Below are 13,902 nucleotides of genomic sequence, written 5' to 3'. Positions count from 1 at the left end.
AAATATTTTGATCTTCAAATGATTCAATATTTAATAAACTACGATTTTTTTTTTCATAAGTAACAAGAAACTTATTTCATTGATTTAATTTTTTGCAAACTATATTTAAATAATTATGTAGAATATGTATAAAAATGAGTTAAAATTTGGTTTTTAAATCTATTTTCATTTTATGTAAAAAAATTATTTTTATAAAAAAAATAAGAAAAAGATTCATCTTAGTAAAAAATACTTAATGAGAAAAAGATTCATCTTAGCTAAAAAAATATTTTATTTTCTAAATAAAATTATAAATAATGCATTAAAACTAAATTTCTACCATTTTTAACATGAATTTAACTATTTTGTATTTTAAAAGTATATTTTAATATAATCATAAAAATTTAAAATTTTTAATATATTTAATGCATTTCGATAATTAAAAAAAATTATAATACTTTCGAAATATATCCTTAAAATACACATTAGCAACACCCTTTTCTGATATGTTATATGTCTTTTATAATATATTTTGTGGAATGAAAATTATCTTTAAAAATTGAACCTTTTACGAAGTTAACACTTAAAACGTAGTTTACTTAAGCTTTCTATTTAAACCAAAAGTCAACTTTTAATCGCGTTTGGGACCCACTCCCAAAAAATCGACCGTTGCAGTTCCCAAGCTCCACCCTCGTACTCCTCGCTGAGCTTCACATTAGTACCATTCTCTCTCTCTCTCTCTCTCTCTCTCTCTCTCAACATTTTCAAAATTCAAACTTTCAAAAGCTCTGAAGCTAACTCCAAACAAAAGCTCCCATTTTTACCCCATTCATCATCATCATCACCACTCCAACCCTCCAAAGTTCCCTTTAATGGCAGCTAAGCTAAGCTTTCCTCACACCTTTATATATCAGAGATTAAAAAACACCCATCAATGTTGAGCTACCCAATATTCCATTGTCTTCAATGCAAAACTAAATTGGTGATCCTCTTCGTAAACTGAAGAGAGTGCTGTTATTAGTATTACTCTCTATCTATCACATTTCAAAAGTTCTCTCCTTTTCTTTCCTTTGGTTTTGATCATCATCAGGATGAGGGAAGAAAACAACCATCCATCAGAGAACAGGTCCAAAGTTTCAAAATTTGCAGACCAAAACCAACCCCCAAAGCCTCAAAACCCCAAAGGAACAACCAACAATCCAATCATCTCAAGGCCAAGGTTGTCTTCTTCATGGGGTGCCCATATTGTAAAAGGCTTCGCTGCAGACAAAAAATCCAAAATTCAATCCACAATCCCCACCAAAAAACAACATCAACAGAATCTGACAACAATCTCTGATGCTGTTCAAAACCAGAAGAACCAGCCACCACAATCTAGGGTCAAGAGGTCCCTCATTGGTGACTTGGCATGCTCTATTAATGGTGGAGCTCAGGTTCATCCACATGGTTACCCTTCACATAGGAGACAATCTTCCACTGATTTATTCACTGAGCTTGACCACATGAGGGGGCTATTGCAAGAATCAAAGGAGAGAGAGTCTAAGCTTCATGCAGAGCTTGCTGAGTGTAAGAAGCACAATGGTGAGGTTGATGAGCTTGTGAAGAAGGTAGCATTATTGGAACAAGAGAAACATGGCCTCTCTGAGCAACTTGCTGCATTGACCCGTGTCTCTTCTGAGAGTGGTGAAGTGGTGGTTAAAGGGGAAAAGGATAGTTCAGTGCAGGATCTTGAGCTTGAGGTTGTTGAGTTGAGGAGGGTCAATAAGGAGCTGCAGATGCAGAAGAGAAGTCTCACTTGCAGGCTCTCTTCTCTTGAATCTCAGTTGTCTTGTCTTGCCAAATCTTCAGAGGTAAACTCTCCTCAATTTTGGATGATTTATGTTGCACAAAAGTGAAAACGAAGTATTTGTGCTTCATAGTGGACGATTCATTTTTTAGCATTTTGGATGAATTTAATCAATGATTTATCATTTATCATCTATCATTTTTGTTGTTACTTTCTTTTGGTTTTAACTTTCTAAAATAAGGTTGAGCTTTGTACTTAGCTTTGCTGATTTATCAATCATTTACATTTTCCTCTTCTTTCTCAGTAACTGTCCTTTTTTCTCTTTCTTTTATCAGAGTGACATTGTTGCCAAAATCAAAGCTGAGGCATCATTGCTAAGGGTCACCAATGAAGACCTGTCCAAACAAGTAGAAGGTTTACAAATGAGTAGATTAAATGAGGTTGAGGAGCTTGCATACCTGAGGTGGGTGAATTCATGTTTAAGAAATGAATTGAAGAACACATGCTCACCAATGGATTCTGATAAGCCATCTAGCCCCCAACCTGATGTGAATAGTAGTAGTGGAGATTGTGTTAGTTCCTTCTCTGATCAAAGCAATAGGTACCTAAACTGTGGTAGTAGTGGAAATAGGTTCAATTTGATGAAGAAGCCGAAAAAGTGGCCTATAACTAGTGATAATTTGTCACAAGTAGAATGTCCAGATAGTATTATTGAGAAGAATTGGATGGAATCTGAGGTAGCAGGAGGCCCCCAAAGACGACACTCTATTAGCGGATTGAATTGTTCAGAGGAAGAGGTAGTCCTGAGTAAGAGAAGACAATCGGATTGTTTTATATGTACCAAAGAAATGGAGAAGGAACCATCAGTGCCATTATTATCCGTTCAACAATCTGGTTTGGAGGTTGTCCAAAGAGAAGCTAACAAACTTTTGACTTGTTTGGATGTCGAGAAGAGGGCCTTGCGCATTCCTAATCCGCCTCCAAGGCCTTCATGTTCTATTTCTAGCAAAATGAAACAAGAGAGTTCTGCTCAAATTCCACCTCCTCCACCTCCACCTCCTCCTCCACCACCTGTGAATTTCACAGCAAGAAGTAATACAGGGACAGTGAAACGAGCCCCACAAGTGGTGGAGTTGTACCATTCACTTATGAAGAGAGATTCTAGAAGGGATTCTACAAATGGAGCACTCTCAGATACAACTGATGTTGCAGATGTTCGGAGCAGCATGATTGGAGAAATTGAAAATCGGTCGTCATATTTGCTTGCTGTGAGTTCTTACCCAACTTTATGCATCTAAGTTCATAATATATATGTTTTACTTGCCGTTTAAGCAATACATAGAATAGTGAATTATCATTGATTACACATATATCACTAAAATAGTAACTATCCCTTGATTTGCAGATAAAGGCAGATATTGAAACTCAGGGAGAATTTGTGAATTCATTAATTAGAGAGGTGAACAATGCAGTTTACCAGAACATTGAAGATGTAGTGGCATTCGTGAAGTGGCTTGATGATGAACTCTGCTTCCTTGTAAGAAGCTTTTTTATCCAATGAGCTTTTCACCTTTGTAGTTTCGAAATTATGCCATGTCAAGTAAAAACTTATGATTGTGTGGGCTACATTCTTAGGTAGATGAGAGGGCAGTCCTCAAGCATTTTGATTGGCCAGAGAAGAAAGCTGACACATTAAGAGAAGCAGCATTTGCATATCAAGATTTGAAAAAGTTAGAATCTGAAGTTTCATCGTATAAGGATGATCCACGGCTACCTTGTGATGTCGTTCTAAAGAAAATGGTTACCTTATCCGAAAAGTAAGTAACTAAAATGATGAGATCTGTGATGTTTGCTTTGTGTCTCCATGAAAAGAAAGAAAGAAATCTTATGTTTGTGTTTGAATTCACTGTCAGGATGGAGCGTACCGTTTACAACCTTCATCGCACACGAGACTCTTTGATGCGTAACTGCAAGGAGTTTCAAATTCCTTTAGAATGGATGCTTGATAATGGAATCATTGGCAAGGTGCAATAACATAGCAATGTAATCATCCAGCAAGCTATATATTTTCACAAGATCTTTGATCCAACAAATACATTTTGCAGATAAAGCTAGGATCGGTTAAATTGGCAAAAAGGTATATGAAAAGGGTGGCTATGGAACTACAAGCAAAGTCATCACTAGAAAAAGATTCAGCAATGGATTACATGCTTCTCCAAGGAGTGAGATTTGCTTTTAGGATCCATCAGGTTTGTCCAATTTTATAATTTATAATCTAGCACCTTTATCTATCCTTTTGAGTGTTTCAGTTCATACATATCCCAAGAACTTTCTGTAGAATCATTATCAAACATGGTAGAGGTATAACCATTTATTCATTTATGCAGTTTGCAGGAGGATTTGATGCAGAAACAATGCATGCATTTGAGGAACTTCGCAGCCTTGCCTCTTTACTTAACAAAATGTAAACAGAAATATGGGGATTGATGGTTTCAGCTTACAATCTCAGTAAGCTACATACAGGGTGGTTACATAGTTGCAATGTGGATTGGTTCTTGTTTGTTTGGCCTGCCATTTCACTACATTTTCTGTAGCGAGAGACGGGCGACATTTTTGTTATTTGTAACCATGCAGAAAGATTAACAAGGTGTTCAATCAAAAGACTTCAAATTCGTGTTGTGTATCTCTTTGCAACACTGTAGAAATCTTGTATGCAAAGCCAGCGCAGCAATGGAGCAATTATGTAGAAAGATAATCCCAAGAATTCCAGAGGCTAGCGTTTACTTCACAATAAATTCTTCCTTGTTTATAGAATATTTTTTTTCTTATCAATCAAAATATAAAAATATGAAAGAAAAAGTATAATATGTTATAAAAATAAGGATTCGAGTGAAAAAATAATAAGTATTCTATTATTGATTGTGTCCATTAGAAAACATGAGAAGGGCTATTTATAGCCACGGACCCAACTCTTAGCCAAGGACCCAACACCTTACTAGAGAATTTACAATAAATATATTTATAACATAATTGTATAACACTAAGTTTATAGTTAAAGATTAACAAGGTGTATAAATTTTTTCTACGTGGAGGATAATGAAACTTCTCGTTCATTTTTGTCGTTGAGACATAAGTCCCTAATCATTGAAAATCTTCCCACACTGTATGTCCAAATTTTCCATGGGACTTAATTTATTTTGGATTGGGATCCATATATCCACAACAAAAATGGACACGGCCTTATTTGTCATTTCCTCCCTTAATTACTTTGGGACACATAAATTGCATTGCACGAAAAATAGCAACTTCTATGAGGTTAAAGATATTTAGAAATAGCAACTTTACATCAAGCAAAATTAAATTTTGCCTGCCGAATTGTGTCTAGACTTGGGCAAAAAAACAAAAATGAAGCAATATGGATCACGCATAAGTTGATTCTAATATTTGCAAGGACAAAGAAAGACCCAGTCCGAAGTCATTGACGGAAAGCACGCATTTCTCGCAGAGTCAAAACCCATAAATTCTACACATATAAACACCTTTTTCCATCATTAAGATATGGAATCATGGTACAAACTTAATGTCCTTGAAGTATTCATGCTCTACAGCATTCCTGGCGGTGATTCTTTTGCTGGGATCCAAGCAAAGCATACTCTGCACCACATTAGAATCAATAAAAGGAATTAACATGATTCATGGTAGGATAATTAGGATTGAGATCCAAGAAGAAGAAAGTGAATTCAAATGTCATAGGATCATTGTTTATATTATTGTTCCAAAATAAATTTCTCTTAATTCTCTAATATACAACTTTATTTCCTTAGAGGAGTTCAGGAGAGAATGAACAGTATATCACATGCTACACTTACAGAAAGGAGGTCAAGACCAGCGGGGTCAAGATTTGGAACCACATTAGCTAGCTCCTGCAAATTACAGGATAAGGTTACGTTCTTAGTGCAATGGAGAACCAAACACTTCATCCACGTTAGAGATAGAATTATTTAATTACCTTAGGTGGCCACTTGGGAAAGGTTGATTTAAAATCAGGCAATGAAGTTACCCCAGGCCATGTATCTTCATTTGGGGTGCCCATGATTCTTCATACAATGAATAAATAGTAAATATATAAACATATAACATGTAGCTTTGCTTATTTAATTGTTACATGCATGGAAACCCAAACTTTTGCACTAAAAGTAAACTATTCTGGAAAGTCCAAACAAACATATCATAACTTAATTTCTCATATGAAAATTGACATGATTGATATAGGGGCATTGTCATGTGGCCAATCATGGATATTAATATGGTTTTCAGGAAAAACGTATAACTTAAAGAAAAAAAGATAGTCACCTGAATATTTTAAACAATTCATCAATCTCGGAATCTCCAGGGAATAGAGGTCGCCGGTTTACCATCTCTGCAAATATACATCCCACTGACCAAACATCAACTGGGGTAGAGTAATGACGAGATCCGAGCAATATTTCTGGAGCTCTGTACCACAGTGTCACCACCTACAAGCAATCACCAATGACTATGATGCGAAAAAGCTAGTGACTGAAACCAACTAATTCCCACTAGGTGATATAAAGTACATGGGTCCAACTATGTGCTCGATCAGTACCGTATATCATATATGGAGCACACACAAATTTGAAAATAAATAAATATGAAGAAAGAAATAACGCTGATTAGTTTTACAATCAGGAGCATAAATAATCAATGAAGAAATCTAGTCACCAAATTGTGCTGCTTTAGCATTAAAGGAGAATAAGATTCTCAATTATCTCCACCATGTCAGATGCAACTATAGAAGCAGCACAAGTACACCGAACATATTCATTCTCGTTTCCCAGAGGCCATATATTTCAAATTTTGATTATCTGCATGGATGGCTAGAAGCAAATGTAAGATTGGATACGAACCTCATGCGTAAATGTTCTGACAGGAATGCCAAATGCCCTAGCCAATCCAAAATCTGCAAGCTTTAGTGAATTAGTGCGGCGATCTATCAACAAATTCTGTGGTTTCAAGTCTCGGTGAAGAACTCTATGTGAATGACAATAAGCAATGCCACAGAGAATTTGATAAAGGAACATCTGCAGAAGGGATCATTAAATAATTCAAATTTCAAATTATCTGATACTTTCCCCCAAATATGGTATACCTCATTATGAATCCATCACAAAATAGATTTTATTTTAACAATGCATTTACGCCTTTAATGTGAATATTCTTGGGATAAGATAAGCCAGCAACAATAAGAAGGGATCCATAAGTAACTCACTTTTACTTGCCGTGGATCTTTAACAAACTCAGGAGATGAATCCATATGCTTCTTTAGATCTAAGTCCAGATACTCAAAAACCAAATACAATCGCTTCTCACTGTGCACCACATCCTGCAACCTATGATTCACACAGCCACCAAGCATAAGTTAGTAAAGAAGATTAAAGGGGAAGAATAGGATTTAGAACAGCAGCACAGGGAAGAAATGGTTTTAGAGGCAGAATAAGATTTAGAACAACAAATTTTAAGGAACCGAAATACAGGTGAAATTTTAGATTCAACAGGTTCTCGTTCTCCTGAGTTATCAAACCTATATTTCAATTGCATAAACAGTATGATACCCCAGAAGTCGCTTGTGAAACTGTTATAAAAGCAAGACTTGAAAGTGCAAACCTTCACGTAACTCTTCCTGCACCCTACACTTACCTCTACAACATGAACAGTTCACAGCTGTACAGTCTAACAAATGATATATTCAGGCAACATTATTATACCAGTTGACCATTTACCGAGGATAACCATCAACAAAATAAAACATGGTACCGAACGCAGGTTGCATGTATCCAACACCATTTTGTGAGACAATGACTGGTTGTTGGAGTAAAACAACAAACACAGTTCATCAGAAGATGTAGTCATAATCACAAACAATATATCGCATGATAATGATAGCACTATCCAGATTCATAATTTCAGTGACCAAATAAAAAACAGAGACTATCAACTACAGTCAACAAGTCTCGCATTGAAGGAAACATCATTTCAGGTTCTGTGATTAACCATGATTGAACTACTAAACATAGACATCCCAACATATATATGATTTCGTTACAATTTACAAAGTACAAACCACACACCATAGTCAAAACTCCAAACGAAAGAAACCTCAATTTCACCAAAAACACCACACAATGAGCACCAGAAACCCTCCAATTTTCCACGTCACATGAATTTCACCAATTGAAACCACAAACACAAATTACTAAGAAGCAGCATTCATCAGAGATACACGCATTCAAATAATAATAGCAAGAAGAAGTGAGATTAGGATGAAGAAAAGAATACCTAACAATATTCCTGTGCTGCATTTCCTTGAGGAGAGAAATCTCGCGAATTGCAGTGCTAGGAACGCCTTCATCCTCCTGCTCAAGGCGAATCTTCTTGAGAGCGATGGTCTCGTTGGTAACGCGGTCGCGAGCCTTGTAAACGACGCCGTAGGTTCCTTCCCCAATCTTCTCAACCTTCTCGTACTGCAATGAATGAAGCAAGCAAAAAGCGATGAATCGGAATTTGAGGAAAAAGAGAGAATCGGTGAATGAAGTGAGAGAAACAAACCTGGTCCATGGAAGCGAAGAATGGAAGGATCTGAGAAGTGTTGAAGGAGCGGCGCTGCTGTTGCTAACTGCACTCACACACTCACAGTCACACTCACACTCTATATCTCAGCTGTGGAACACACACACACTCTCTTGCGTAATGCGTCTGTCTCCGTCTCCTCACTTCTCACGCTCTTCTTTAACCCTTTTCCTCTATTTATTCTCTTTTAAAATCCTATTCGCAACAAGTAAAATTATTTCAACTCAAATTCCTATAAATTATAAAATTCATCTAAATAAGAGTAAAATACCAACTCCATCCATGTCCATTTGTCTGAATCACAATGCGACTTTTGACCCAAAACACAATTCTTTTATTTGTCAACACAGTCTTTCTATCACTTTTGTCCTTAAAAAGTAATAAAATTTACTGATATATCTCGTTAAGCTGCCAAAGTAAAAAATTAAAGTGTTGAAATAGATGTTAAATACTTACATAATTTGTTAAAAAGAATAAGGACTTATCTATTCTATGTAAATACAAACGACGGCGTTTTAATACTCAAAAATGTTATTAGATGTGCTAAGAGAATTGAAATAATAAAAACGTAATATCTTATAATAAATGTTTAAATATACTAAATAATTCGTAATTGATCCTAATATATTCTAATATCTCCTCAAAGTCACTTGAATTTGAAACTTATTTAAAACAACGAAACAAAAAAATGCATGAACCGATAGAACAGATGCAGACGAAATTGTTAGAAAAAAATACAGAACTGTCGGAAGAAAGCGTAGACAGAACTATCATTAGAAAACCCAGATGAAACTGCCGAAAGGATGGCTAACTACCCAACAAATTCCAAAAAGTGGTAAACTACAAAGAGATGGACGACAAACTAACCGAAGGTGACAAAAAAATATGATTTCTTCATGGGAATAGGTAAGTAGCGGATGTGAAAAAAATGGCATAAAGAAAAAATGACATAAAGAAAATGTGTAAAAAATACGGTGATTTCAATAGAACAAAAATAATCTATGTTCTTCAAAGAGGATAGCATGACTCTAATACCATGTTAGAAAGGTAAGAGAGAGTAATAGAGAAATGATTGTTGGAGTGGATTGACACATTGTTAGTGAAAAGTATTTGTCTAATCTCATTCATCTCAATTGGTTTCAAAGACTAACTTGCTGATTTTCTTACAAAGCTCTGCCAGTCCTTTTCTTACTAATGTTTCCAAGTTAGGATTGTTAGATTTATACAATTCTACCTTGCAGGAAGATGTTATCTAGATTTTTTTATTAGTTTAATGTTAATGGTAATTAATCATAGTAGGAGTACATAAAGTTTTTACTTTTCTATTTTTCATTCATTGGAAATTATCAAAATGAGAAGAACCAATTTTTCTCCCTCTCTCAACTTTCACTCTTCCTCTGGTTCGTCAAATCATTAACATGACCGTTTGAATTAGACATGAGATTTTCTTTAGCTCTTTTGGCCACATTTGTTAAAAGTGATTTCAATTATCTTTTCTAGCCTTGTTAGAATTCTCTTCCTCAACAGTTTTCTCCCTAACTCCATTATCAATGATTTCTGGCAGATCTACAAGATGACTAAAATATGTATAAAAATTCATCCACATTCCTACCATCATAATTCACCCTATCTCTTCTACGCTCTCTATTACTGTTCATGGAGATTTATGGTTTTAAACATAAAACAAATAGAGGGAGAGACTACAAGAATAAACTAATAACATTTTTTAGGACAACAAAATAGCAGTGTTAGTGCTCACATGAAACAGGTCTGATAGGTCTCTATCCTTTCTAACAAGCCAATGAGCATCTAACATCCACCTCACCACCTTAACATACTACTTCAGCAATTTAACGAGACAAATCAGCAAATTCTGTTACTCTTAGACTGCATTGACAGACAGAGCACAGAATTATAGATTGAAATAAATCATTTTTTTGTCAAAGATCACGTTGTCATTCGGACAAATAGATAGGAACAGGGTTGGTACTTTACTCATCCAAATAATTATAAAATTTATGAAACACATATTAGGTATACACTAAAATCAGTCACTAAAATTAATTATTAGAATAAAATACACATTATAATACAAGATATGCATTAAAAATAAATTAAACTATATATATATAGTGCTAATTTTAATATATAAATAATATTTTTAAAAATTTATATGGATTAATTGCCTCCAGTTAAAATTTTACATTGTATATGTAATAACTAATAACTCATTTTGATAATAATAAATTTTTAAATAAAATTTAACGTATTAATTTTAGTACATGAAATTTAGAAGAAAAAAAAGGTAAGAAAAAAAAGTATTACAATAAAATAAGTTATAAATATAATGTGTCTTGATTCAAACCATTTATATTAATAATATGGTTAACTGTCAAATAGTCTTTTAAAGATTAATTACGCGTGAATTTAACTTTCGAAAAATCAAACATATTAAATTAATTTGTAAAAAATACAAATGTAAATTACCATGAACATACTGCAAAATTGATATTCTGACTATTTTTTTTAATTTGTATATATTATTGTTCAAATATGATCAATTAAATACATAAATATTTTATTTATAGACAATTAAATCCCTCGTTAAAATATAATGTGTCACTTATACCTTTAACATTTTTATATATAGGACAAATCAAACCTAGAGTGATTTTAACTATGTGGTATTGATAGAATCCACTGATGCAACACTTCTCTTATTAATTTTTTTTATTCTTCTTGGTCATATGCTTTCAATTAAGATTTTTAGGGAGTTGGAGTAAGTCTTGTAGTAATGACTCTTGTTACTTAAATTATACTAAGAGTACATAAAGAGTACATAAAATTTTTTATTTTTCTGTTTTTTATTCATGGGAAATTATCAAAATGAGAAAACTTAATTTTTCTCCCTCTCTTAGCTTTTACTCTTCCTCTTTCTCCTCTGATTCGTCAAATCATTAATATTACAGTTTAAATAGCTTATGACATAAGATTTTTTTTAGCTCTTTTGGCTACATTTGTTACAAGTAATTTCAATGGGAGCCACTTCGATAAAGATGCTTAAAACGTCTTTTTTAAGGATGTTTTTTATTAATTAAAATTCAATACATATAATTGATTAAACTATATTATTTTTATCAAAATTAGATCAGACAAATTATTTTGGCCAAAAAATTGGTAAACCAAACCTTAAATCGATCTAAATTAATATTTTTTTTATAGAAAATGATTACAATAACCTTAATAACCATATTATAAAAAATGACTAAAATATTCTTATTATATATTTTTTTAATTTTGAAAAGTCTAAATTCTAACCCTATAACGACACAGAGAAAAAAATGGTTAAAATTTAGGGTTCTCAATATATATATAATTTTAGTCATTTTTATAATAGCGATATTGTAATTATTTTTTATAAAAAAATATTAATTTAGACCGATTTAAGATATAGTTTATCGATTTTTTGGCCAAATCAATTTATTTGATCTAATTTTAATAAAAATAACATAGTTTAATGAATTATATGAATTGAATTTTAATTACTTAAAAACATCTTTAAAAGAAGACATTTTAAGCGTCTTTATCTAAGTGTTTTCCAATTTCAATTGTCTTCCTGGCCTTGTTGAAATGCATCTCTCCCTCAATAGTTTTCTCCCTAACTCCATTATCAATGACCTCTGGTAGATCTACAAGATGATTAAAATGTGTATAAAATTCATCCACACTTTTACCATCATCATTCACCCCATCTCTTCTACTTTGACGCTCTCTATTACTGCTTATGGAGATTTAGGGTTCCAAATATGATACAAAGGGAGGGAAAGAGAGACGACAAGAATCAACTACAATGTTTTTAAGGACAACAAAATAACAGCGTTAATGCTCAAATGAAACAGGATTTGAGATTGAAATGGATCATTTTTTGTCAAGGATAGTCTTGTCACTCGAACAAATAGATAGAGACAGAGCTGGTACTTTACTCATCTAAATAATTATAAAATTTATCAAACACATGTTAGGTATATACTAAATCAATCACCAAAATTAATTATCAAAATAAAATACACATTATAATACAAGATATACATTAAAAATAAATTAAATTACATATATATAGTGCTGATTTTAATATATAAATAATATTTTAAAAATTTATATGGATTAATTGTTTCAAGTTAAAATTTGACGTGTGTATGTAATAACTCATTTTGATAATAATAAGCTTTTAAATAAAATTTAACATATTAATCTTTAGTATATGAAATTTAGAAAAAAAAAATAAAAAAAAATATATTACAATAAAATGTTATAAATATAATGTGTCTTAATTCAAACCATTTATATTAATAATATGATTAACTGTCAAATAGTCTTTTAAAAATTAATTACGCGTGAATTTAAGTTTCGAAAGATCAAACGTATTAATTTGTAAAAAATACAAATGTAAATTACATTGGCTTTTTGTTTTTCTACCAATTAGACGATGATATGCGATATAACTATTTTGCGAGATGTCATTATTTAATTAGCGAATAACTAATTTAATAAATGGTTATATTTATAATTTTTTTTAGTTTATTTGATTTTTGTATAGATTTATTTATTTATTTATTTATTTATTTTATACTATATTTAAACAGATAAAAAAAAAATAAGACAACATAAATAATTATATTTTTAATATTTTTACAAAATTAATTTAAATTTTTTATTCTTCAAAAACTAAACTAATAAAAATTGGCTGAAATATTATAAAAACCCTTTTAACTATTAATCCATTAATAATAATATAGTTTATAAGCGAAAATTTAGTTAATATAAAAGTAAAAATTTATGTGAAATTATTTTTATATAAAATTATTAATAAAAATTATTAACTAATAATTTAATCAAATATATTAAATATTTAACAATCATCAATGGTATGTAAAAGAGTATCAGAGGCTCCATCTTAACGAGTAAATTTTTATAATGGTATCCGAGATTGATGCCGTACACCAAAATCATCTTTAAGATTTTAATTGCACTAATTATGTTCTTGAGATTAGAAAAATTACACCATAGTAGTCCCTGACCCATTTTTCGTTAACGATGCGCTGACGTGGCTTGACGACGTAGACTTTTGGTAACATGTGTCACTTCATGATTTGGCCACGTGTAACGATATGATGATGTGTCGGTCAACGACACGTGACATGCTGACATGGATGAGTATGCCACGTGTTACAATGCTATTTGTCCACGTGTTATCCACTATGTCATCGTTACATGTGCACCAAATTGGTCCTTTACTTTGTATCAAATGACTCATTTTAGTTCCTGAAATTGAATGCCATGCACTAAATTAGTCCCTTCATTAGTTTTTTCTCATTTTTTCATAAATTTAAAATTTTCAATATTTTTTTATACACTAATTTTAATTATATTTTTTATTATACATATTTTATAATAAATTTTTTAATTAATAATGTTAACTTGTATCATTA

At 32.2% G+C, this 13,902-nt stretch overlaps 2 protein-coding genes across 2 annotated transcripts; one reads left to right on the top strand and one right to left on the bottom strand.

Annotated features, from left to right (window-relative positions):
* The first annotated feature begins 699 nt into the window (after nt 1–699).
* On the top strand, nt 700–4,446 carry LOC112741535 (protein CHUP1, chloroplastic). Its single transcript, XM_025790554.3, has 7 exons — nt 700–1,829; nt 2,101–3,033; nt 3,171–3,302; nt 3,401–3,582; nt 3,679–3,790; nt 3,871–4,014; nt 4,153–4,446. Exons 1-7 carry the CDS (start codon nt 1,071–1,073, stop codon nt 4,231–4,233), a joined length of 2,343 nt encoding a protein of 780 aa, XP_025646339.1. The 5' UTR covers nt 700–1,070; the 3' UTR covers nt 4,234–4,446.
* A 606-nt stretch (nt 4,447–5,052) lies between these two features.
* Nucleotides 5,053–8,759, bottom strand: LOC112741536 (cell division control protein 2 homolog). The gene is made up of 8 exons (XM_025790555.2): nt 8,393–8,759; nt 8,123–8,307; nt 7,056–7,176; nt 6,694–6,867; nt 6,119–6,282; nt 5,775–5,862; nt 5,635–5,688; nt 5,053–5,419 (listed from the first exon to the last, which is right to left on the bottom strand). Exons 1-8 carry the CDS (start codon nt 8,399–8,401, stop codon nt 5,330–5,332), a joined length of 885 nt encoding a protein of 294 aa, XP_025646340.1. The 5' UTR covers nt 8,402–8,759; the 3' UTR covers nt 5,053–5,329.
* Nucleotides 8,760–13,902: the final 5,143 nt, after the last annotated feature.

The sequence above is a fragment of the Arachis hypogaea genome, chromosome 14 (assembly GCF_003086295.3).
Source record: "Arachis hypogaea cultivar Tifrunner chromosome 14, arahy.Tifrunner.gnm2.J5K5, whole genome shotgun sequence".
In the NCBI taxonomy this organism is placed as follows: Eukaryota; Viridiplantae; Streptophyta; class Magnoliopsida; order Fabales; family Fabaceae; genus Arachis; species Arachis hypogaea.
Note: the sequence above shows the minus strand (reverse complement) of the source record. Positions and strands in the feature narration are given on the sequence as shown.